The 27909-nt window shown below is 35.9% G+C and overlaps 2 protein-coding genes across 3 annotated transcripts in view; both read left to right on the top strand.

Moving 5' to 3' along the window:
* LOC131061694 (uncharacterized) overlaps window positions 1-22326 on the top strand; it is a 171628-nt gene extending 149302 nt beyond the window's left edge. Inside the window, exons 10-14 of one of the 2 annotated variants that reach the window (XM_057995511.2) lie at window positions 817-956; window positions 18882-18979; window positions 19381-19643; window positions 19893-20316; window positions 21318-22326. In XM_057995511.2, coding sequence (XP_057851494.2) covers window positions 817-956; window positions 18882-18979; window positions 19381-19643; window positions 19893-20316; window positions 21318-21408 — 1016 coding nt within the window. In that variant the 3' untranslated portion in view covers window positions 21409-22326. Of the gene's footprint in view, window positions 1-816; window positions 957-18881; window positions 18980-19380; window positions 20317-21317 lie in introns of both variants that reach the window. The other variant, XM_057995510.2, reaches the window with a different exon arrangement.
* Window positions 22327-26997: 4671 nt separating this feature from the next.
* Window positions 26998-27648, top strand: LOC131857724 (uncharacterized). The gene has a single exon (XM_059210433.1). It carries the CDS (start codon window positions 26998-27000, stop codon window positions 27646-27648), a length of 651 nt encoding a protein of 216 aa, XP_059066416.1.
* The last annotated feature ends 261 nt before the right edge of the window (window positions 27649-27909 follow it).

The following is a 27909-nucleotide window of genomic DNA, read 5'->3' as shown; positions in this document are numbered from 1 at the left end:
ATTCATTAAACAAATTTCCACAATTATACCCTTCTAACTTGATCTCACAATGTTTGATATTCTCGATATCATATCCCTGCTCTTAGGTATAATTCTTTTCCTGTAGCTCTCTTTCATTTTATATCTTTTATGTTAAGTTTTTGTACTTTTTCATAATTATATACAGGTTGGCCTAAAAATTCATTTAGGTGAATCCTAGATATTCATGATATTTGAATTTTGCTTCTATTTTTATTACTTTTTATAAGCTGTTGGTAACCAGATTGAAAAAAATCAAAATTGAAATGGTTAGTTCAATGAAGAATTTGGTCTTCCATATTTTACACTTTTTGTCAACAAGCACCAAAAATTTCTATCCATATCTGCATATCTTATCGTCCCATTCTTTATGTTATGCTCACGAATAAAAAGGATTTCATACCAAAGTGTAGAATATTACAGCCTCATCCCAAGATCATGTAAGTAAGAGTATACCATAGAGAAGTATTTGTATTAACATGAACTAATTATGCATCATAATAACTTAAAAACATATGTCAATATTAATATGCTTTTATTCAACAAAAGTCATTACTCTTCAACGAAAACTAAATCAAAACTACTATATAATATGTCATTACTTGATTTCCTCAACAATCATTATGCAGTGATGCAGGACAGAACTTTGGTTTTAAACATGTTACAACCATCATTGAAGATACATTAATTTCTTTTTCAACTTTGGAAGTCTATATGTAAGTTTATAATAAAATCATTTTGTATTTTATCTTGCAAAACTTCATATTCAATTTGGATGACTCGTTTGAAATTAAACAGGTTCCCAAGATGTTCTCCACCATCCAAAAAGAGGAATTCTTTCATCACTGCTCGGTGATGGTGGAGAGTGTCAAGGGTACGCGTTACGGTTCGTTGGGCATTCCCTAGGAGGTGCAGTTGGCACTTTAGCAGGGATAATGGTATTATTTATTATCTCTGTCTTTCCTTCATAGATCTCATCTACTTATAAGCATGATTTGATTTGATTGTTGATAAGATGAATTGTCAATGTAGCTCACATAGATATGTTTCATTTGCTGCTGGCATTTATTCCTTGCAATTGTAGAAAACAAGTGCTGCATAACGTCAACTCTCAAATCTACACTACCAAAAACACAAGCTGTACATGTAAAGGATTGGAATCACAAGAACAATTGTATGATTTAGAAAATGACTCTTTTATTTCATTGGTAGTGTTGTATAGTACAAGGAGTATCATCGTAACATTATTGTCCATACCTCATCAGCAATTGTTTGTTGATAATAACTGTTGGTTTAGCTGTTTAAAACAACTGTATAACTTACTCTACATAAGGTGGTAATGATAGCAACATAACTAAGTTGGCACATTTATTAACATAAATATATTATGATCTATACATTATCCCCCACAAAAGAAAAGTTAGTCTCATACAACATAGCTTATTAAAAAAAAAGATACAAGGATCAAGGAAGAGTTGAGGAAGAAGATGCCCTTGTACATACATTACCCCAAGCTGAACCCAAAGAGGTGGCCCCAAGAAATTGCAGCTACTTCACTTCAGCTCAGAGAGCATAGACTTTCTCTGTGCATTGCTTCAAGTGGCACTCTGCAATGATCTTTCAACTGATATAATTCCTGCTCATACCTAGCAGCCTTACTGGCATAAGTCTATATAGGCTACGTTTTTTTAGCAAGCTGTTTCTGAAATGATTCCTTTGTTCCTCCAATGCACTGCTCAAGGCCTCATTAGTGAGGGTGATTTTGGTCTCTGCCCATGATAAGTGGTATTGCTTTCACAAGACATTTGCAAAATCAAGTACTGATATCAAATGTGGTGCCCAATCGAGCACAGGGCCTTCAAAATATGACTAACAGAAGAAGCTATAACATGTTGATACCTGGTTGGAAGCCACTACTCTTGCATCTTCAGAGTGTTCTGCAGGGGCAAACAACGGTAAAGAAAATCCACACAAATTCTAAATGACAGTTGTCCTTGATGAACTTCCAGGGGCGCTTTGCCTCCTCTAAAATCAAAGGAGAATAAGAAAAATCCACATCTTAGAAACATACATCATTGCTTGTGCATAGGCCCCATGCTCTATATAAAGTGATGCAATGTGCCATGTTGATTTGTAGGATCTGGATGATGGAATTGTTCAAAGATAAACTCCTCTGATGGTTGAGAAGAGCTATTTGAACCTGAGTATAACAGTACAGTAGAATAGGTGAACTAGCTCCCAAATTGGTGCACACTCTACCTATTCAAATAATCTATTCAATGATATCACAACTAGAAGTGCAGACAAGGAATTGATTGGTTTCCCACAAGATGTATCCAACATAGTATTACTATTCAGAGATAAAGTGATGCAATGTGCCATGTTGATTTGTAGGAACTGGATGATGGAATTCTTCAAAGATAAACTCCTTCGATGGTTGAGAAGAGCTATTTGAACCTGAGTATAACAGTACAGTAGAATAGTTGAACTAGCTCCTAAATTGGTGCACACTCCACCTATTCAAATAATCTATTCAATGATATCACAACTAGAATTGCAGACAAGGAGTTGATTGGTTTCCCACAAGGAGTATCCAACATAGTATTACTATTCAGAGAGACACACAATTTGCCCAACCACTTTTCAATACTACATTTCTTATCTAAAGGAGGTAAAACAGGGTTGGGCAGTGTCTAGGAAAATTCAAGTGCCTTGGTTCTCTCTGTCTCATCTTGATCCTATCTGAGCCGCTACACTCATCTTTATTGACTGCATCCTCTATTACCACTATCTTGCATTTCTAAATGGTTGGTTATCTTTTGAGGCATCATCTTGTCCCTTAGCATTTGCTAGCTGTGTATCCAGTTACTTCCATCTGAAAGCAAATGGCCAATTAGTGTCATAACTGGTACTTGCCCTAATGTCTCAACTCTCCATCAATTGTTGCTTGAGTGTAGACTACATTCAAAATGAATTTGACAGCCTGCTACTTATGTAGAACCCCTTGTGGTTTAGGGAGAGGAACTCATTAATCCTAGAGGACAACCTATAGACTTCACCTGATGCAACCCTTCCATGTAATTGATCATCCACATAACCTTATCCCAGGTTCAGGTAGCACCAATTAGGTTGCAATAGATGATATCCATGATTCAACACCATTTTCTGGTGGCCAGATTTTCTTTCTTCAAACCTTTATTACCTTTAGCTCACTTTTGTGCCACCTTTGTACTCGTCATGTCCTCCCCATAGAGTTTGAATAGATAAGTCTTTTGTGCTTGTGTCTGATTTCTATTGGTTGGCTTTTGCACCGAAGTTCTTGAAGAGAGTACCTCAAATTATAGTGAAATTTGCCAGGGTATAAATGATCTGAACCTCCTAAACTATGAAAAGTACAAAAGGTTCATGCCTATCTTTGTCATAATTGGATATCACACAGAACAATAAGGGTTCAAATTCACACTCACTTAAGGCATATGCAATATTTTATTTGCTTCTTCCTTGTGAAGGGCAATCTTCAGTTCATGATTATCTAGCTTGTTGGCGCACCAAGGCTTAAATTCTGTGGCTATTAAACTCATCTAATTGAGAGTTTCTAGCATGGGCACTATTTTCTTTTTCCTGGCTTCTCCCATCTTTTGTTTTTTAATGCCTTTGGCATTACCTGCTGGGAAAGATGTTTGAACCATCGCTGGAGAGGGACTCGATAGTTTGTACTAGAAGTAGTCAAGCTTTTCAAGGGGTGTTGTATTTAGGGAATGCCTAATCTAAGGCAGTGTTCTATATTTTTGGCAAAGACAAAGTTCATGTATTTTACCAATTTTTGTTCTTTTCAGCCATTACAATGTTAGCAAAACCTGAAATTTTTACTGAAATCCTTGTGTTCAGTATGTTGATTGTCGTCCTTGGGCCCTTTAATTTTTAAGGTTTGCAGAAAACCCTGAAAGTACTGATTATGTTCCTCTATCAAATTGGACATTGGAGAATTTCTTTCTTTTCTTTTGGAAACAAATTTTTTTTTTTAATAAACCCATCCCTTTTTATTCCAATATACCTAGGGTTTTATTGTTAATATGAAGAATGAATATGCTAGCGCCTGTACAAATCCAGAAATTGTTGAGGGTTGTACAAGGACAATTAAAATCCGAGTGTGAATCAATGTCAAGAGAAGGTCGTACAGTGTACAACCTGAGTTGGCCTAGTGGTGGAGGACTTGTGCTCTTGAAAGAGAGGTCACAAGTTCAACTCCCACAAGGGGGTAGGGTATGTACACCTTATTGGCTTCGGCCTATTACCTATCAAAAAAAAAGAGAAGGTCGTACAGTGCTGACTGGATACCATACTGCTGTTTGTTGAAGGATGTACAGTGCTGGTAGAAGCAAAATACGAGGCATAATTAGATTTACCATATGATTCAGACCATATGGTTTGGTTAGAGGGTTGTACGGTCATATCAAAGCAAGGAGGCCACAAGGAAGGATGCCATACAGGTTGATCAACTAGCCAAACATTATAAAATACAGAAGGTTGTATGACATGAACCATCAAGGACTGTTTGGTATGAAGCAAGAGAGGCCATTCAATGGTTAAACATTGACGGTAAGGTGAAGTAGGATCATACGATGAAGGACAGATGTTGAAGGAAGGTGTATGCTGAGGTTTGTATGACAGGGTTGTGCAAGGTGAGATTGTATGATTGAGGAAGGTGAAAAACCTACTGTGGTAGATCAGGGAATAAGTGTACAGTGTTGTTCCATACAGTGCTAAAACGAACTGCACCAAATGTGGGGCTTTATAAAAATCATCAAAATCATCTTTGCTTCCTTGCCTAGGGTGTGAGAAAGTTTTATTTTCACTTTTGATGTCTATTGCTCTATTAGATGCCTTTTCAACTAGGGTACAATCCACTTAATGAACCATTGCCTTTTTAACCAGGAAGTTTTTCCTAATTTGCATCATTACTTCGAGCCTGTGATTATATACCCAAACATTGTTTGGTTTCCGTTACTGTGTAATGCCTCCACTTTGAAATAGAATTTAATAATAAATAATAATAATAAAATTAATATACAAAAGAATAAAAATAAAAATAAAATTAAAATATAAAAGAATATAATTAAATATAATTAAATATAATTAAAATTTAATTAAGGTTATGAATGGTCAAAAGACATGGAAGGAAAAATTGTGACTCCCTCAAACATGAGATATAAAAGGGAGAAAAGAACCTCATTTGAGAAGGGGGATAATTTGGGAATCAGAAGTGCAGATCTGATTGTGAAAGGTTGTGTCCCTTTCAAAGGGTGCTAAAGGTGAAAGGGTGTGTCTCTTGCCAAAGGGCATACATGATGAAGAGGTGTGACCTCTCCCTCACATTGATAGATGTAAAGGAAAGGAATCAAAAGCATCCAGTGACATCACCATCGATCAGATCAGATCAGATCGGTTATTAAGTTACAGGCAGTAATATCTTTGTTCTTGGTGGTATGCATGGGGATGTGCTGAATATGTATGCTTAATATATATCAAAACTATAAACCTTAATAACTTAGCTTCTATGTGTTTGACTTGGATGAAGTGAAAGGCTGAATCAACTTTCTTGGCTGATCCAAAATGATGGTGGTTTTCAATTGTCTATGGTCCCTCCAACAGAAATTTATAGAGAAGAGATTTGAAAACCCTAATTCAAGAATCAAAAAGATGCTTTAATATCAACCAATATGGAACCAAGAAGCATAGGAGTCAGAGGTCCACATGACAATGTGTGATAGGAAAATGTTTAACATAATCTGGGCCCTTGAACCCCCTTGGAGCCTCATTAATTGATCTCACAATTTTTTGCTAGTACGGTGAGCAAACAACATTAAATGCCAATCCATTTGCATAGATGCATCTACCTATGTCTTGCTCGGCAATGTCTCTAGCCTCATTTGGAAATGACATTTCCAAGGGCCCCTTTGCTCATTTATTTGTCACCGGTTGTTCAGGAAAATTCAAGAATGGATGGTCCTCTACGGATTGTTCATTGGAAATGGAAGCCAAAGACATAGAGGCCTTTGTTGCTCTTTTACTTCTTGACCTTTCCAAAGTATGAGTAACTGCATTCCCAACTGCTTCATCTGCTTGTCTTTGCTCTTCAATATATTTTAGTACAGTAGAGTTTGCAAGCAAGGTTTTAGGTGCAGGCTGCCCTGGAACTTTTGGCTTGCCTGGACAAAACTTGATGCCTTTTTGAGGGATAAAGCAGAAATGTGCTTTTACTCTACTATAAGAGTTTTAATGTTCCTCTTAGCAATGGCTGCAAATCCAAAGGAAACCTCCTCCACCTAGTAGTTGTTGAACCATTTCCACATATTTCCATAGTGGAGAGCTTGGGTCTGTTTTGAACCGGGCGTTCCCAGTGCTAGAAGCACTTGCCATTCTCTGAATATTGAATCTATAAACATTAAACAACAGACAAAGCCACAAACCAAAATGAAAAAATAAAATAAAAGTAAAACTAGAGAAATCATTTCATTTTGTAAAACAAATGCAAAGAAAAATTAAAGAAACAATCAAAATCAACAAAAACCTACCTCTTTTGTTGAAATCTTCCTCTTCAATGTCTTTGAGGAGTTCTCAACACTTGCAACCACTTAGGAATAGCTCACAAACCAGCTTAGAGCATGCAACAATCACTCTTCAACATGGCAAGCAAACAAGAAAGTTTAGAAATGGAAACAAGAAGTTTTTCTTTTCATTCACAAATGCACAAATGAGATAGGTTTTACCTTTTTAGCCTTTTTAGTGGTCTAATTTAGGGTTGGAGGATCGAATAGACTAAATCAGACAAAAAAAAACTTTAAAAAGTTGGCATATTTGCCCAAATTCTTCCCGGGTTCTGCCGCTGGCGCCCAAATTTGCCCAAAATTCACCTAAATTCCTCTCGGGTTCCTCTGAGAAAATTTACTAGGCTAAAAGTGAACCCTGCCAGAATTTTCAACGAATTTCTAACGGCCCGGAATTCGCACCGAACCCGGACCTAGCAGATTTTTTGAAGAATCTAGCAACTTAGATTCAAATACATAATACATATATATAGGATTCTCAAATCTATTATTTAGGAAACAACATAAACGACATCCCTAAATAATTGAGTTGTTCTAACAACTCAATTACAAACAAACTCCGATTATCTATGTTGTAATATTATGTGTGCAATTTAAAAAAGGCTTTGTATGGTCTAAAACAAGCTTCTAGGTCTTGGTACTCTAGGTTGATTCAACATCTTCTTCAGCAAGGTTTTAACAAAGGTAATGCAAGTAGCAACCCATATTTCAAGTCAATTGGTGATCATGTATTTGTGGTACTAGTTTATGTTGATGACATTGTTTTTGGTGGTGATGATAATGTTTGCAAAGATTTTGCCACCCAAATGCAAACAGAATTCAAAATGTCCATGATAGGAGAGCTTTCATTTTTTCTTGGATTGCAAGTGTCTCAGTTGGATGTAGGTATATTTCTCTCTCAGACTAAATACACCAAAGAGATGCCTAAGAAATTCCAAATGGAGGATTGCAAACTTATCAGTACACCAATGATCACGGATTGTAAGTAGACTAAAAATGATGATTCACTAGACACAAACCAGACAAAATATAGGTCTACGATTGGTATTTTATTATGATTGGTATTTTAGATTTCAATATGCTCCTAAGGTCTCTCATCTTAATGCAGCTAAAAGGATTTTTGGATATCACTATTAATTATGGTTTATGGTATCAATCAACACTAGAGAGAATTGATCTTTAAATGCATTTCAACTCGACAAATTTCAAGTTTGGTAAATGCCCTGAAGGGCTTTTTGAAGCCACATGGAGGACCCACTTGTGCCACCCTCTTTCACCTTGTCTCTTTATATTGATGGATAAGACATTGAAGAAAAGCATCTATCTCTCCCATGTTGATGGTGACTGGAACAAAATCAAGGAAACAAAGTACATAGAAGCTTTCGCCCATTTACAGTTCATGGATGTCACCATACTTTTTGGTGAAGCTAGCATTCTAGAAGGCAAAGTAATAAAAACTATCCTCTTTGCCAATATTGCCACCTATAGTTAGGAAATCAATGAAGTCAAATTGGTGGAGTTTTTTTCTAATCTCTCCAAGATTGCAAAAAAGAATTACAGCTGTTTTGAGATTTCACAAAGAAACTCTTTTTGGAAAATGCTTGGGTGTCACCTTATTTGTGGGGTCCTGTAAAGCCTCCCTCTAGCCTCCCCCTGTTGAGGCATCAAATCTAGATTGGCATCATGGTGAGGCAAGTGGTTGATTTTTGTAGAAAGAATCACTATGATTAAATTGGTACCTCAAGGCTCTACAAAGCATAGTAGAGTTGTTCAACAGAGCAATTTCCATTGAAAAAAGGCACTGCAAATATTATGAATCTTAATTTTCATAATCTAGCACTTAGTGGGAAGCTGGCATGGAATATTTTTGCAAATAAGGACTTGCTATGGACTAGATTAATGAGGAAGAGTATTTAGATACAATGGATGAGAAAGAATCTTCACAACCAAGAATTCCCCATTGATCTCACATATAGGGAACTTTATCATTAAGAGAAAAATTGCAAATAGTATCTCTGATTACCTTACATGGAAAGTCAAAAATAGGAGAAAGGCAACCTTTTAGATTAATTCTTGGAATGGTCATCAATTGTTAAATGAGAGAACGCACATTACTGAGTTCAGGAAAATGCGTTCTAACCAATGAGGCCTAAAAGTGGCAAATTATATCCAAATTCATTTTGCTAATTAAGTCAAGGTAAGAATGTGGAAATTTTTGCATCTCATCCCAACTCCTAATGAACAACTCAAGACATTCACCTCAATTTTGACTAGCCAAAGGATTCGTCTTTACAATAAAGAGGATGAACTTTGTTGAGTGGTTATATTGAGCAAGAACACTTGACATGTGTGTTGAGTGGTTATAGGTACAAGGTTATTTCTTCACCTAGATATACCTGTATGAATTATTCCCCAACGGTGGTTATTTCAGAGATGTGACGCTAAGTTATTCAATTGGATTAATCAATCATACTCAATTCGAGTATGAGATGTGTTGTGAATTATTGGTGCTAACCCAGACCCAAATTAGACTTGATTTTGAAATCTGATATTGTTGTAAAACACTAGTATATGCATGAGTTAAATAGTTTAAATTTCTCGTTGGTCATAAATAAAATTGATGACTAAAAAGAATGAATTTTCTATTGAATGTTTAATTTCCGTGAAATTGGTAAAATAAGGGATAAATTAGTTGTGTAAGGAATATCTTGTTGGATAAGAGTGCATACATTTGATTTAATTGTCTATTAAATGTGGTAATAAAATATTGTGAATTGTTCATTTTGACTCAATTGCTTGGGAAGAAAATAATAAGGAAAAATAAATAAGTGAAAAATAAAATAAATAAAGAAATAAAAATGGGTAAAGTTTGAACCTAAGGCACCGCATTCGCCGAACTTCATGCATCAAATTTGAAATTTGGCGAATTTCAATAAAATATTAAAAATTCATTCTAATTCGACAGAAAATTCGTACGGAACAGAGCTAGGGTTGTCGGTAGATCAAAGTATGAGGGGAACAAACTATTATTGACGGACGATCTCGGGGTAGTCCTCACTGGCTCCACAGTGGCCAAAGGATCCTACATGAGCATGTGGGGAGTGCACTAATTTTTTAAAGCCATGAGCAATAAGAACCCTCTTTTGGCTAGAATCTTGTAGTTTTTTTAATGCCCGTTTGCAAAGGAATGGGTGTTGAGAACAATACCGTGTTTGCAGGGTATGTGTATATGATGAATACCATAGCGGAAAATGCCTTCGACATGGAGTTTTCTCGTATACTCGAACATATTAAATAATAAATATATTTAAGCTTGCATGTTTAATATATTTTTTATTTATATATTAATAAGTTAAAAAGTTAAAATATTAAATACATATATATTACAATGTTTTTCTAAATTTATTATTATGTATTAGAAAATTCATAATATTGTTTTATTTTTAATAATTTTAATTTAATATATGAAAAATATTTATATTAATTTTTAAATTTAATATAATATTAATTTATTTGAATAAATAATAAATTTGATCATTTTATTTCAAATATATTTAAAATGCTAAATTATTTTGACAATTTAATGAATTTATTATTTATACATTTAAAAAAATCAAATTTATATAGGCAAATTTAATGTCGAATTTTTTTTCGAATTTTTTACCCTTCTTGAACTTCATCTGAATTTTATTGTTGCCGAATTCGAATTCTTCGAATTCGAACTTGGTGACTTAGGTTTTAACAACTCAATTACAATCAAACATTCCTGCCACTAATATAATAACCTATAAACAATCTCTAACAAAAAATCATACATATTATGTGAACACTAACAATATATTTCCCAACATATAGTTGAAATAGTGAAACATGTTTAAATAGGTTTCATTAATGTTCTTTTGAAAGATCACAACCGAATGTGATAGGGATTCACTAATAGGTTGGCTAAATATGAAATTATGAATTATCACAAAAAATGCGATAAGAAATGATAAAAATAATTAAATTCCCCTAAAAGTGAAAGGGTAATCAACTAAGTTGGCCTAGGTGGAAAAAATCACAAAGAAATTTCACTGGAGTTCTAAAGGGGATTCAAAAGAGCCCAAAAATTAGTTGCTTTTGTTGAAAACAGCAAGAAGGAAAACTGAGAGGGGGTGGGGGAGGAGAATCAGTTTTCACCGGATTAAAACAATTAAGCACAATCTCAGATCTGATCAATTGCAGCAAAAAGAAAGATAACAGCAATAACAACACACATAACACCAATATTTTTGATGTGGAAAACCCAATTAAGGGAAAAACCACGGTGGGAACCTACCATAATGAGATAATACTCTGTAATAGTACGTGTAAATATTACAATGGGGAATGCACATGCATTCAGGCACAGTGCCTAGAGCTCATTGCTCAAATTACAATGACCCAGAAGGCTCCAACCCTCGGGGAAGGTTCACTACCTTACAAAAAGATTCGAACTACAATTTGGAAAGAATGAGGCATCTACTAATGCCTGATGACAGTTCCGGTTAAGCTCAAATGTCTTCTTCTTCACCAATCTCTGCTTTACACACCACACCGAAAGATGATTTCACTTGTTCACACATACACCACTCTCTGATAATGCAGACTTAACACCATGACATCAAATTACATGAATATTACACCCATTTATACAAATCATCAACCTTGACTATAAGGTCGGCCAAACCCATAGCACCTAATTATAAAATTACATCACATGATACATAAATCAACCACCGGACCAATACAATGACATAGATAGCAAAAAATGGACCTAAATCAAATCTCCAAATGCTCATCACCACCGAAAATCTCACCAAGACCAACATCAACACGTTACACCACCAAAATACCGCATAACACGAAGAGTATCATCGGACCAAGAAAATCATCAAGAACTCGCACAACAATCAATGCGGATCACCAAGACAAACAGGACATGATTAGAAAACACCAAAAAGCATGTTAGAACAATCCGCAATAGCTGCACCTACACCACTTATGCAAATCTTCATCGATCAACATTCTAACATTCAAGAACACTCAACAACAACTCGGATAAGAAAGATAGCTTCCAAAGCACACAATCACGAACCACTTGAAATGAAGATACATACGAACATCCAAAACATTCTCCCAAATCCGCAACACAAGATATAATCATACCGGAGCTCACCGGATCAAAAACTAGATTGCCAACCACTGAACAGAAAGACAAAAAACTCAAATGCAACACTGGATCAAGTGATATGATCAAGAAGACTTCTGGATCACTGAAATCAATTCTCTGCAATACCAAAACACAGGAATATGTTGACATCAATGACAACAACATATCCTAGCAGCAACAATGTCCAACAATCTCCCCCTTTGGCATTGATGGCAACATATAAGTGTGAAAAACAATCAATGTAAAGGAATGAATCAACACTAGCAAAATTCAACAGGCTCCCCCTAAGATCATGCACACCAAGCTCTAGAGATAAAACAGTTTTTCACATGCTTCTCTCCCCCTTTGACAACAATACCAAAGATATAAACTGATCAAGCTTCCCTCCTCCAAACAACATAGTCACAGCTCTGAACAACTCACTAACTACTTCAGTTGAGTAGCAACATCAACTCATCAACCCGGACAAAGAGATAAGACTGTAAAGTCCACTGGATTGATGCATCTCAATGCACCTATGTCTCATCAGGAGGGGCAGAGACCCCTAACTTGTCTCTCAAATGCACAAATGTATCTGCAGGAAAAGGCTTAGTGAAAATATCTGCAATTTGATCTTTTGTAGATACATACTCCAATTTTACTTCTTCATCACTTTCTCCCTCAAGAAGTGATACTTAATTGATATATGCTTAGTTTTAGAATGCAATACCGGATTCTTGGAAATATTAATAGCACTTGAATTTTCACAGTAAATAACTGTAGGCTCATCATGACACCAACTTCTTCCCCAAAAAGAAAGCTCCGTCGGTAGTGTTCTTCTGGTCATCTACATCACCTGCCCAATCAACATCAGTATAGGCACAAAGTATAAAATCATCATTCTTCGGATATCACAGCCCATAATCAACAGTTCCCTTCAATTATCTGAAAATTCTTTTAACAACAGAAACATGAGTCTCTTTAGGATCAGCTTGAAATCTGGCACAAAGACACACGACATGCATAATATTTGGTCTAGTCTGAGTCAGGTATAGTAGTCCACCAACCATAGATCTATACAAGGTTTGATTCACTTTCTTAGATTCATCATTCTTAGTAATTTGCATCCAGTCACCATAGGAGTTCCAACAGGTTTAGAATCATCTAACCCAAATTTCTTCAACAATTCCTTCACATACTTAGATTGAGAAATGAAAATACCTTTACCCGTCTGAGTAATTTGCAATCCTAAGAAGAATTTCATCTCACCTATCATAGACATCTCAAATTCCTTTTTCATATCATCAGCAAACTTCATACTCAAATCATCATCACCTCCAAAAATAATGTCATCCACAAATACTTCAACAATCTAAATGTTATCATTCTCAACCTTAAAGTATAAATTATTGTCTGCAGTACCTTTACAAAATCTCAACTTCATCAAATACTTATCTAATCTTGCATACTAGGCTCTAGGGGCTTGCTTCAGTCCATACAGTGCTTTCTTCAATTTGCATACCATGTCTTCTACATCTAATAAAGAAAATCCTTCTAGTTGCTCAATGTAAACTTCCTCCTCAAGATCACCATTCAAAAACGCTGACTTGACATCCATCTGATAAACTTTGAAATTCTTATAAGTAGCATATGCAAGCAGCAATCTAATAGCTTCAATTCTAGCTACAGGAGCAAAAGTTTCTTCATAATCAATATCTTCCATCTGAGAACATTGCTTACATACCAATCTTGCTTTGTTTCTTACCACTTCACTGGCTTCATTGAGTTTATTCTGGAACACCCATTTAGTGCCAATCACATTTTTGTCTTTAGGTCTCGGGACAAGCTCCCAAGTGTTATTCTTTTCAATCTAATTCAACTCCTCCATAGCTTTTACCCAATTCTCATCTTTACATGCTTTAGCAACATCTTTAGACTCAATCTTAGAAATCGGGCATATCTCTTCAGCAGTAAGTCTTCTCTTAGTCATCACACCCTTGTTCTTATCACCAATAATCTGATTCTCAGAGTGATTCAATTTTACATACCTCAGAGTCTTCGGATTATTCTGATTCTCAAGCTTTTGAAGTCCTTCACCAGCAGCAACAATATTTGGATCAACTATCTCTACCGGATTAATTTGCTTCAAGATCTCAGTCTGTGTAGGCTTAGAGACAATGTCCTATTGATCAATCTCATATCCACATGCTTTGATCTGCTTACCAAAACATTCATCAACTTTTACATTTGCACTCTCCACTATCATTTTCAATCTTTTTCTCTTATTGTAACACCGGTAGGCCTTACTCTTAGTAGAATATCCCAAGAAGATTCTTTCATCACATCTTGCATCAAACTTTCCTATATCCTCATCTCTTTTTATATAACATTTGCTTCCAAAAAATCTGAAATATCTAACAGTAGGAACATGACCAAACCATAGCTCATAAGGAGTCCTACCGGAATCACGTTTTATATGCACCCGGTTGAATGTGTAAACAACAGTGCTGACAGCTTCCTTCCAAAAGGTTTGCACAACATTTCCTTCAATCAACATTGTTTTAGCAGCATCCAAGATTGTTTTGTTCTTCCTTTCAACAACTCCATTCTGCTAAGGAGTTCTAGGAGTAGATAACTATCTTCTAATTCCCTTCCTCTCACAAAATGTATCAAACTCACCGGACGTGAATTCTCCTCCTTTGTTAGATCTCAGACACTTTAGCTTCAATCCTATCTCAGTCTCCACCTTTGCTTTGAATATCTTGAATTTCTCCAATGCTTCTGATTTCTACCTTAGAAAAGTCACCCACATCATTCTAGAGTAATCATTAATTGGCAACATGAAATACCTGTCACCCTGCATGCTTCTCACTCTAGTAGGACCACACAAGTCAGTGTGCACAAGATCCAACAGTCCATTAGATGTATACAATTTGCTTTTAAATAATGTTCTTGTTTGCTTCCCCAACTGACATTCTTTACATACCGGATTAGAGGGCTTCACAATCTTAGGTAGATCTCTAACAGCTTGAGTAGAGCTTATCCTCACCATACAATCAAAGTTAACATGACACATCCTCCTATGCCACATCGAACTTTCATCTAATAGAGCAATCAAACTACTTTTCTCACCGGCATTCAAGTGAAAGATATTGCCTTTGGTTTTAGTCCCTGTTGCATTCTCTACACCAAAGCCATTCATAATCTTGCATTTACCATTCTTGAATTGCAAATCATATCCCTTGTCAACCATCTGTCCAACACTCAGAAGATTATGCTTTAATCCTTCAACATATAAGACATCATCAGTGTTATTCTTACCATCAAAAGATATAGAACCTCTACCACGAATCACACAAGCTTTATCATCTCCAGATCTTACTATACCACCATCATACTTTTCCGTACTTACAAATTTGCTTTTATCACTTGTCATATGATGTGAACAACCGCTGTCAATTACCCATTCATCTCTCTCCTCAATCTTAGTAGCCAAAGCTTTCTCCTCAACAATGCAGCTTGTAGGATTCATTGGTACCGGATCATCTTCTTTGATAGCAATAAACACAAACTCATCTCTTGCATTTCCATTGTCTGATTCTTCATCTGTCACACCTTCATCAGGAGCATAATAGCATCTCTTCTGATTTCAGTACTTCTGGTAGGGCTTGTAGGGCTTATCATGCTTATCATGCTTCTTATATCTATCATGCTTATCAAATCTATCATGTCTTTTATGCTTATCATACCTAGACATTCTTTCAGGACACCTAGAAGCAAAATGTCCTATCTTATTACAAGAGAAACATTTCAAAGGTAACTTTCCATCATACTTACCGGCTCCCTTAGGCAATCTCCGAGCAATAAGTGCTTCAAGCTCATCCAACTCTCTCTCCTACTCTTCCATCTCTCTTAACTCTTTTTCATATCTTGAAACCCTAGATGAACTCTCTTCCGGATCATACCGTTGCTTCCCGGATACAAAGGCTTTAAATGCAGTCTCAGCTTTACCATGTGATTCTCCAAATTCACTCAACTCAAATGCGGCAAGCTTACCAACCAACATATCTCTTGTCACAGTAGTCACACTCTGGATCTCATCAATAGTAACAACTTTATCTTTATAAGCAAAAGGCAAGGATCTCAATACCTTAGCAACAATCTCATCTCCCTCAAGACTTCCATCGACACATCTGATGTTCATGACAAGCTCATTGACTTTAGCCATAAAGGAAGTTATGTTCTCATCTTCTCCCATCTTTAATGTTTCATATTTTCCCTTCGAACTCTGCAACTTAGCAACTTTAACTTGTGCATCTCCTTCATACAAGACCTCAAGCTTCTTCCATATCTCATGTGTAGTTTGAAGTCCCATCACATTAGTCATCTCTGAATTGGTCAAAGCACTCAGCAATGCTTCCTTAGCCCTTATGTTATGTTCAACTTCCTTGATCTCATCTGCAGTAATTGGTCCATTCCGAGGAACATTGTAAACATTCTTTGTAATCTTCCAATAATCTTCACCAAGACACTTCAAATGAACTTCCATCCGGTCCTTCCAAACAGTATAATTATTTCCATCAAATCTAGGAATCTCCTTAAATACATAGGTTGCCATCCCAGATCTCCTCTAGCGGTTAAGCTTCTTTCGGAGGATCTAGCTCTAATACCACTTGTTGGCAACAGCAAGAAGGAAAACTGATTCAGCCCCCCACCCCCAGCCCAGCCCAGCCCAGCCCACCCCACTTGCCCTCTCAATTTTCCTTCTTGCTGTTGCCAACAGCTTCAAGTTTACTTTGCAAGTGTTCATTGATGCAAACACAGTTTTCAAATGGAAACATTCGAAGGGCCCATGGGCCCAAGAGCTATGAGGAATATATCCTCCAATTTTTTGCTCCACCTTATGAGTATTCTTAGTGACTTGGAGATACATGTCATAATATATATATATATATCCACCACCATCCCCAAATTTTGTTCCATGGTACCCCCATCCTCAACACTTGTCCCTGTATTCCCCCATCCCACCATTCTGAATTTCCATGGAACATAGATAAAAAGCTAACGTGAGAACCAAAATCAAAACAAATAACTAGTTAACAGAGGCCAACGGCCTAACAACTAGGAATCTACTTTTCTACTTTTTACATCTTACATAGGATGAAAATAAAAGATGATTAAACAATAGACTATAAACTTTTCCTAGCATACTTTGTTATACCCTATGAATTGTCACCAATTTTAGACCACATTAGCCATAAAGATGGATCTCTAATCCCAGCAATTCTACTTGCAACATTTATTAGATGGCTAGCTCTCTCATTCATGTTAGAACTTTTTCTGAATATGGTGAAGAAATGATCTTGCACATGCTTGTCTTCTATCAATGTAATGCCCCCTTCCATGTAGTTTTTCCAGATGAACTTATTAGCCTATTTATTTTCCATAGACTATAGTCGGGAAAAAGGCAACTAATCAATTTAATTATTTAATATTATCCATCAAAGTCTATTATAAGGGTAATATTTAATAATTTATTTAATAAAGTTTATAAAGTGATTTTAACTATTAGTTAAGTGAGATTTTAATAGTCACTTTATTATAATATTTCTCTAAGCTCAAGTTTAAATAAAAAAGAGAGGGAAAACCTAAAATGTGTCTAGAAGCTTCTCCAATGGTTATAGAAGAGCAATTTGGGCCTCATTTGAGATATGCTTGGTTATTTACTCATTCTAATTTAGAGAGATTCTTGGAGCTTGAAACCCTAGGACAAAAACCTTAAGGGATTGTTGGTTTCGGTAGTGAAATTATCTGCCCTAGCCAGAGTTGAAGATATCACTCAGGTATTTCACCGTGCTTCTATAGTTGTGTTGATCAAATTTGTGAAGTCTCTTTTAGAGACAAATTCGCAGGGAGTTTTGATTTCATTGCAAGAGATATTTGATATGCACGCCTTGATCGGAGATGCCATTTTGGATGTTGGAAGATTATCATTTTGAAGATATTCTTGGCATGGGATTCTATTAAGCTTGGCTGCTCCCTCTTATTACTTGGCGTAGATTCATATTTGTGGACTGGCTCTTGTAGTCTTTGTTTTAGTCTCCTATGGGTCATGAGGCTTTTATCTTGGGACGTGAGGGTCTATTCTTTGTTGTGCATTCTTGGCATGGATCCTACCTTTGGTGTGGACTATTCTCCCTTGGTTTGATTCCTCTATTCCTTGGCAAGAGTGGCTGCTGAGTATATTACTTGGGCGTGAGCTTAATTGGCATCAAACTAGTCTATTTTTTAGACGTGAGGCTTTGGCTGAAGGGTCGTGGCTTAATTTGCAGTATTGAATGCAAGACATGGAGTATGATTGGAGGTGTGGTCCTTGGAAGGGGGTGATTTGTTATATTCTGCTCATCCTGCTGTTTGTAGATTCAAAGAATTCCCTCATCGTGATTGGAGACATGGCCATTGGAAGGGGGTGATGTGTTATACTCTGCTCATCCTGCTGTTTGTAGATACAAAGAATTCCCTCATGGTGATTGGAGGCGTGGCCCTTGGAAGGGGATGATTTTTTATAGTCTGCTCATCCTGCTGTTCGTAGATGCAAAGGATTCCCTCATGGCGATTAGATGTTGTCATTAATGGACGCCTGGACTTGTATTATTTCTGTCATGATTGCAATGTTGATGTATGAATGCCTAGTGCTTTCCAACGCAGGCATATTTCTCTGCTATAGTTGCATTTATCTATATCTTGTATCTTGGGTATCGCTGCTAATAAAGGTCAGACCTTATCTGGTGCCTGCTGCTCTTATTATATTTATTATATGCTCAGATTGCAAATCAAATATTTTTTATGCTTATGCAATATTTTTGATAAAACACTACCAATCAGCAAAACATGATCTGAATCCATACAAATAGAAAAACAGTAATTTGCATAAACAGTAAGATATCTGTTTGCGAGTGAAAATCTAGGGTGCACTTGGAAGGGGTTCTTACAATCAATCCATAGAACTTAGTTGCAAGAGATTAATTTGTTTCTGCTTTATAGAAAATGTATGTATCATGCCTTGTGACTTCCATGATCTGCAGATGTATGGGCGATACCCAAACATGCATGTATATGCATATGGTGTCCTTCCCTGTGTAGATGCAGTTATAGCTGATGCATGCTCTGGTTTTGTTACAAGGTAAAATCTCTTTCTAAGGTGGTTATATCATGTGTATTCTATATCAAAATTCCATGTTGCTAAGTTAATTTTGGCAAGAGTTACATTTTCCAAGTAATTTAATCTTCAGAAATGATCAATCAACTAATAATCATTAATTTCTTTCACGTGAAGAAAGTATTCATAATATCCAAGGACTTAACTAAATGAGAGATTTATATGATGTCAATTGAATTCAGTGCTAATGTTAATAGGATACACAACTATTGACAAAACTTTGAAAAGCATAATAACCTCTTTTTCCGTTTCATTGTTTTCAATATATAAGCTATTGACTGACATAATCATTTTAATTGATGGCGATTGTGTAATCAATCTTGATATCAGAAATCTGCACACTATTAACTGATTATTATTTGCAGTATCATCTACAATGATGAGTTTTCATCTAGGCTTTCAATTACTTCAATCCTTCGGTTGAGAGCGGCAGCACTTGCGGCACTTGCAGCAGACTCTTCAACAGATTCTGCTATAATATCCAAACTTACAAGGCGCCTTTTGCGTGCAAACAAATATCTTCAGGGTAAGAACAATGAAGAGGTTTCTGTTCAGATATCTCAATCCAGCTCTGTGATCCAAAAGAATAAGAATCAGAAACGAAGGCGTATTAAACACACGATAAAAGGTGGGGTATTCCTTTGTAATCATGCAACTTCGTGCATCACAAACATGACAAAACTTAGTTCTACTCGTCCTGTGAGGAATCCTGTTAAATGTAAATTACATGCATCAGTTAAAGGGGATTTACTGAATGATGAGAAGCATAGGGATGTAATTATTGATGCTGCAGAGATTGAAGAGTCCTTATCTTTTGGGAGTATAAGGCATAAGCATACAAGCATTTCTGATATGCAGACATCTGCATTGCCTGCAGGTGCAGAATCAAGGGATAATGCCTCCTTTGAAGAGCGTTCAGTTCTAATTCAGGATTCTGATGCAGAGAAGCCTGGCAATGATGAGGATGAGGGTAGACACAAAGAAACCAATAATAATGATTTTTGTGTGCACTCTTCTGAGTCAACAATTACACAGACAGCTATGTCTGGAAATACAATATCTGAGCCTATGGATACAAATTTAGAAATTGATGCTACAGAGAGAGAGCCAGTAGAAATGTATGTTCCAGGATTGGTCATTCATATTGTTCCAGAAGCCAAGGAAAATACATGGCCTTCATGGAGAAATTGGAAGTGGCATCGTGGTGAGGATCACTCTCACAGGGCAATATTGAGACATAGAGACAGTTTCAAGGACATTGTTGTTTCACCATCGATGTTTCTCGACCATATGCCATGGAGGTAAGAAGGTTAAATATACTTATGCTCAAGTTCCTCTATATATTTAGTATTTACATTGAAAATGATCTTCTTGGATTGACATAGGGATTAATGTAAGCAATAAAACTTTTCAGTGTTATCTTAATAGTTCTTTTAATGTATCTCCGCTTTGTGCTGCTTACCAAGTTCATAATATGTTATAGCACATGCACTGTACACCATGAAACTCCCTTGTCAGTTGTTGGGCCATACTGTTTCCTAAGGTACGCAATGCTTAGTTTCTTGATGTTGTTGAACTTATCATTCAGAGTCAAAGTGAGCTGCAAAACATATCAGATTAGGCAAAAAACCTATCTATATAAGTCCACAGTACAAATGCTCTATCACTGTCATCATCCTTTTACCTTTAATGGTAATTCCAGAAAGGATTCAGGTTAGACCGTGGCATTGTTCCTTGCCCAAAAAATTTTATAGTCACATTACATACACTCTTGTTTATTGAAATTTGTAAAGGCCTGCCTGATAGTGACCTCCGATCTTAAAATGGACAAGGTATCAGGTTCTTAAACCAGTGACCACATATGACAGAAAGAAACTGACCGTTTCTTGGTAGAAGATTCTTGGTAGATATTTTTACCCCTTTCAGTGCCAAATCCCCCTTATAGCTGGAGCCTGGAGGGATGACAGTCCATAGAAGTCAATATTTTTTTCATTTGGACATGCATTAATGACAATCTACTGAAGGAACTGAGTTGATTGCTCAGACTGCATGATGGGACTTGGATATTGTTTTGAAACATTCCACTTTTAAAAAAATTAAAAATTATCATATCATTCCCTTTAAGTGTTTTAATTGTCTTATTTGTGTGTTAGCCAGAAGCCTTATACAACAAGTTATTTTCTTGCAACTTATTTTGTTTCCTTAGTTTTCTTTGCAGAATGAGTTATTGAAAATGCCATGCTATCTTAGACTCTTTTAACTGTTTCTAAATAATAATTCTTCTGTAATTTCTATATTTCAGAGTTCACTATGCAATGCAAAAGGTTCTTGAAACATGGAACTCGAGAGATTGTCGTAACAATGACATGTTGGACTCTTCTGAGTTAGTTTAGTCCATTTCAGTGGATAGGAAGCAAGTATTCCAGTTTTGAAGGCTTTAAATGCCCTGTCAATCTCTTCATCTGTGAGGCAGCTCTCAATTTTGGCACCCCAAAGAACTGAGGCAGAATTCAAACGAAGTTGATCACCTTTGTTGTACGTCTTTATCAAAGATCTCAAGGTGAATTGTATTTTTAAACAATATAATAGATTTGTAAATAAAAATCAAGGGATCAGGAATCCATGATTGTAATCTGAAGGAAGGAAATATTCCTGTTTTTACTCAAGATAGTTATGTGAATTGTAGCCACAATTTCCAAAGATCTGTTCACCTCTAATCATCTTCTAAAGCTGCTCAAATTGTACAGAGCGGATGCTGCAATTCCATTGTACATCTACACTACAAGGGCATTTTACTCTTAAAATTTTCTGAAGAGACAATCTTATTCATGGAGGACTAGTATCCCATTCTTGTTGGTCAAGGAGATTTCTTATTTGTTCTCTTGATCTTTACGCTTGTAAGGTCATAACCTGCATAATATAAGCAGGTTTACATCTTTCACATAAGATAATGTACACATGCATTCATTTAAATTTTATAACGTTGTACTCAAGTCTGAAAGGTAGGGGCGGCTGACAGTTTCAAATTACACTGACTGTTCAAACAATAATTCTTGGTTTCGACTCTAAACTAGGAAGTTTAGTGGGTATATGGACAATGACATGCTACTTTTATCAGAAGTCTGTCTTTACTTCATTATACTCAGATTATAACATGAAAATGAGCTGAACAAAGGATTGACAAATTAAAGCAGCACTTGAAAGAAGCGATGGTATATGAGTCTAATGTGTACTAATGTTTTCATTATAAAGTCATGCAATGTACGTACTAGATAGATTTAATATATCATCAGGCATTCATTTAGATGGAAGGACAACTTTTTTGTCATTTTAAAAAAGGATATACATATGACAAATTAAAGGACTTAGAGAAGGTATATGCATCTAATACGTACTAATGTTTACATTACAATCTCATGCAATGTACGTACCATATAATTTCAATATATCATCAGGCCTTCATTTAGATGAATGGACCACTTTTTTGTCATTTAAAAAAAGGATATACGTGTGTATGTGTGTGTGTGTAGTTGAATGTAAGTTCTGCTAGACATGGCAGTTGAATGTAACTTCTGCTCATAACCATGATATAACTTAAAACACTAATACCAAAAGTCAAAGGATGTGTGTGTGTGTGCAGTTGAATGTAACTTCTGCTCATGACCATGATATAAGTTAAAACTAATACCGAGATGTGTCTAGACTTTATATTATACAGTTTTTCATCATACTCCTTTAGTATACATGTAGCTTTTGCATACAACAATGATATGGCTGACGTTAATCCCAAAGTATTTAAGTTATTCCTTTATATGATATTTTATTATAATATTCCTATATTAAACAGATGATTTCTTTATTAAATGAAAGTTTAGGTAAGAAAATGACAAGTAACCAAAAGTATACTTACATTTACCTTCTCTAAAGATGGCAACATGCTTGCACACCAATAAGTGATGGGTTTAAATCTAAGGTCAAACTGAAAAGATGACTAGATTGTGAAACCAGTTTTTAGACAGTCCATGTTCCTGAAGTGAACTAAATTGGCTGTAGTTGTGGCTGTTGTTGAGATGCAGATTGCTTGGGACCAATGGTCACTGGAGGTGATGGAAACACAGGTCTAACTATAGAGACTGCATGAGTGATCTGAAATGAATCACCAAATAGGTTATCATTACGACTATTTGCATTCAGTTTGCAGATCTGGGACGATTTAGATAAGGAAAATATAAGAAATGACAAGCAACAGTGAAGCTGATGAACAACTAATTGCAAATGTCTTAAGACAGTTGATAACCAATAAGCATAATTGTCAATGAAAAATATAATAGCTGTCATGTGTAGGTAAATTGGTATCCTAACTGCAGGAGGGCTTTGTTAGAGGTGAGAGCATGCTGATACCATAGTCATTGTTGATGTAGATGACCACAAATTACCTCTACCCATAGTACTGCTTTACAGTGGCAATGGCCTTCGTTTGGGCACCATTGTTGTGGGGTAGCCAGATAAAGCAGGGGAAGTGCTGCAAAGAAAGTAATAGACCATTGCACAGAAGGATACTATGAGCACCTGTGCCATATCACACATCTGTTATATGAAATCAACAATTCTGTAGTACTCTAGACGTATGTAACAATGCAACAATCTTCATCCTGCTGGAGACCACAGGCCTGTGAGGCATGAAACATCAAAGTTTTCTCTAACACTATATTAGAGAAGAAGAGAAAGAGTTCCAGGATTACAAATGTTCAAATTAGTGATACATTATCATTGTAAATGTGCCTATTAAATACCTTTACTAAGGAAAACCAAGTTGACTATTTGTGACACAACTTACACAAGAAAACTAAAATGAAATCTCAGCAAAGTGGTAACTAGAGTTGCAAGACTCTGCGAGTTTGGGCAAGACTCGCCGAGTCCCGAGGCCAGTGGCCTTTGGACTCGAACTCGGCCGAGTCTGCCCGAGTTTTGGCAGACTCGCCGAGTCCCGTGGGTTAGACTCTGCCACCTAGGCAGCATGTAAAAAGTGAAAAAAAACAAAAAAACTTTGTTTTAAATAAAACAAAAGGTTAATATGTTTTGTCTCCCACCCTAAAAAGTCATTTTGTTGTTTGCAAACACTAGGAGTTAAAAAGAGGATTTTGAGCAAAAAAACAGAGGCGTTGAAGAGCAAACCAGCAAATAGATTGAAGAGGGGATAAGGGTTGTTCATTGTTTGTGCAAGTTTGTAGCTTGCATATAAGCATTTAAAGGTGTTAAAGAAGGATTTGGAAGAGGTTTCTAGCAAATTTATAGAGGCAAGTACCATTTTTTGTTATTTTTTTATTTTCTTACTTTTATATTTTCCATTTTTTTTTACATTTGTTTTGTTTTTGTTTTTGTTTTATTTTGTATTGATGGAAAAAATATGAAAGTTGAACTTGAAACCCTAGTTTTGTTTTTTCTTTCTATTATTTATTTTTAAGCTTAACTTAATTAGAATAAGAGACATTATGCTGATTTTTTTCATTTATAATATATTGTAGCATAATGTCTCAGCCTACTGGTAGTGGAAGTGGTGCCCAAGTTAGACAGGATAAGGCTTGGAAACATGGCATCCGTGGATCAAAAAAAGGAGAAGTGACATGTATCTATTGCAAAACAAAATATAATGGGGGAGGTATTAACTGGTTGAAATATCACATTGCACAAATAGAATGCCATGTTGCAAACCCATGCAAAAAAGAACCCCTTGAGGCTATACGTGAAGTGCAAGCTCAATTACAAAAATTTAAAGAGAAAAACGAATTATAAAGGAAGCACATAGAAGAAATGGCAGCCATTGGTGGAGAGGGTTCTTCAAATCCTCAACCTCCTTTTCCTGGATTTGAAAGTATTGGTCTGTGGTAGTGTGAATGTGAGCATTGGGCCTCGAATTGCGGAGTTGAGCGATCACTGATATTGGCTCCTCTGAGCCTTAGACTTTTAGGCTCTAGCTTTTATGTTGATGTATATTTTGAACTTTTGATGACATGGATTTCATATTACATGAATTTTGTAGACATTTGACACTATTTATATTTCTAATGTGTTATTTAGTTTAGCTTATTTCCTTCAGCTCAAGCCTAAAATTTGCATTTCTACTTATGTGATGAATGTAAACTTGTGTATGTGTTCAAAGTAGCTTCTATTTGATGAAATTATTGTGTCTTTGAGGTTTATTTATTAAAAAATACATGAAACAAGTTTAAAATTGTTAAAAAATTTGAATTTCTTGGGTTTTTCTATTTGTCGAGTCTTTGTCGAGTTTTTGTCGAGTCCAAGCATCAAGTCCGAGTCCGAGTCAAAAATCAGCTTGCTGAGTTCGAGGTGAGTTTGAGTCTTGTAACTATGGTGGTAAAAATGATCCTAATCTAGGTGTTCATGTAACCACTAATTCCATCTGTAATATATCTTACATGATGTCCCTACATTATTGTAGCTTTTGCGTTGCAAAACATTGAAAGGAGTTTGTTGGGTAAACATTTCTGACATGGTAATAAGACGCAAACATATTTATAATGTCATAGAACATTGTTTCATTGTAATGACATTATTAAGGGAGTTGGGGTCAAAGCAAGAAGAGGATGATGATAAACCGTACACAGTGAGGATTATAGGAGATTTGCATCATCCAAAGAGAGTTTATTCTTTGCATACATGTTTAGCCATGACGAATGATTGTTTAAGCCATAACCTTTTCATTACGTAAGTTTATGTATCCCATGAGGGTCTTTCTAGGATAATTTTCTTGTGACCATGTCATTGTAATTTCCTCATGTTCTTTTACCCTTTTCATCAGTACTTATTAAATGGAGTAAACTAAATGGACATTCTCACATGGCAATAAGTTGAATACTTGTTTACATGTTCTTGATCATGGTATCAAAATTAAGCTGTAGATATCTTTTGTGTTTTCAAAAGTGTAGTCATACACTTATTCAGAAACACATCAACGTATAATTGTAGCTAAAACCATTTTTAATCAATATTTTTGTGGAATTCTAGTCGTTCATCTTCCAGATCAACAACTTAATTATGATAACATTTGTTTGAATACTGTTGTGCAATTATATATGAAATTTGGTATAAGAGTAGTTTTTCATGTTATGTTAATGTTATAGCTATGGTCGGATCCTTCAGGCCGACATAGCAAATGAAAATGTGTGAGTGGCCTATCGGCCTTACACATTTAACATGTTCAAATTCACATGTTCGAATTCTATCTATTGTCGACTTTCATATTAAAATGGTTTGTTGAGAAAACATAACTAATATATGACCCACCACCTTGAAAGACGTGTTAATTATAATATAACTGATCCCTAATGAAGAGACATGTTGGTTAATAAGAAGTCGATCCTTAGAATAGTCGTGTTGATTGGATGCACACTTGTGTGAGTATAGATATTGTCTGTCTCCCTCTTTCCAAGATGATTGAATAAGTTATCATCAAGTAGATTAAGCATCGAGCATTCAACACATTGTATTTCTCTATCACCATATTGATATCCTTCAGCAGTTTGTGTTCTTCAACAAATTGACTCCAGTCTTTAGCAGTGTGCTCTCATCTTCGGGCAAATTAATTGATATAGAAGATTGATTAAGATAGATCATCATACAATAGTTCACATAACTACAACAGTTCAAATTCCATACAACAGTCTAGGGTGAATCTATATCATCATACAACTTCAAAGTGTGAAGCAATTCTTTGTAAAGATACTTATCATATTTGAAATAATAGAGATATACTTTGTTGTTGGGTTTTTCACCTTCAAGAGAAAGGTTTTCCTAGGGTAAATACTGTGCATTTGTGTTTGAATTATATTCTATCTAATCCGATCTTAAAAACTTAACATGGTATCAGAGCCACGGTGAAGTAGATCATAATCAGATTTGTATAACAACAAAGTTTTTTCTTTCATCTCTCACCTTCAAGAAGCAATATCAAAACATTGAAAATGGTGTATGGGTTAAAGGTTGAAGATAGGCTTGAAGGCACATCAAACTTCACCTCGTGGAAGTTTAGAGTTCTTATTGCACTTGAAGAAAATGATCTTCTTGAGTTTGTGGAGGAGAAAGACTTAATTGAGCCAGAAGATCAAGAGGAGAAACTTCAATTCAAGAAGAATGTTGTCAAAGCAAAGAAGATCTTGATTGACTCCGTGAATGATCACCTAGTGCCCATCATTTCCAAGATGTCAAATGCAAGAGACGTGTTCAGAACTTTGGAAGGGATGTATGAGATCAACATCACAAGTAGGGCACTTGCATTGAGGCGACAACTTCATAAAGTCAAGATGGTGAAGGGAGAATCAGTCATATCCTTCTTCATGAAGATTTCAGAATTGAGAGATCAACTAAGCGCCATTGGAGATGAAGTTATGGACAAGGATCTTGTCATGCTAGCATTGAATGACCTTCCTCATTCTTGGGAGCCATTTATTCAAGGTATAAGTGGGAGATCCAAATTCCCTAAGTTTGATCGTCTTCGCGTTGACTGCATCCAAGAAGAATCAGGGTTGGCTACAAGAGGAATTGTCAAAAGTTCTCAAAATGAAGACACTCGTGTTCTGGCCACCCAATCTACTAAGAAGAAAGGAAGAAATTGAAAGAAAGGCAACTTCAAGAGGAATGGGTATCTAAGGTCAGACTTTGCATCTGATTCAAAGAAGAAGAAGAAAGATCTCTCCCACATCCAATGCTTTAGATGTGACAAGTTTGGTCACTTCGCAAGAGATTGTTTGACAAGGCCTAAACAACAAGTGGCAAACATTAATGAAGTCTCTACTCAAAAGGAAGCAAAAGACAACTCTAATGGATTCCTCTTCATAACTGCCTTATCAAGTAATGTTCCCATGGATAGTGACACC

Source organism: Cryptomeria japonica, chromosome 8, assembly GCF_030272615.1.
Source record: "Cryptomeria japonica chromosome 8, Sugi_1.0, whole genome shotgun sequence".
Classification (NCBI taxonomy): Eukaryota; Viridiplantae; Streptophyta; class Pinopsida; order Cupressales; family Cupressaceae; genus Cryptomeria; species Cryptomeria japonica.
This window is presented reverse-complemented; position numbering and strand designations above follow the sequence as displayed.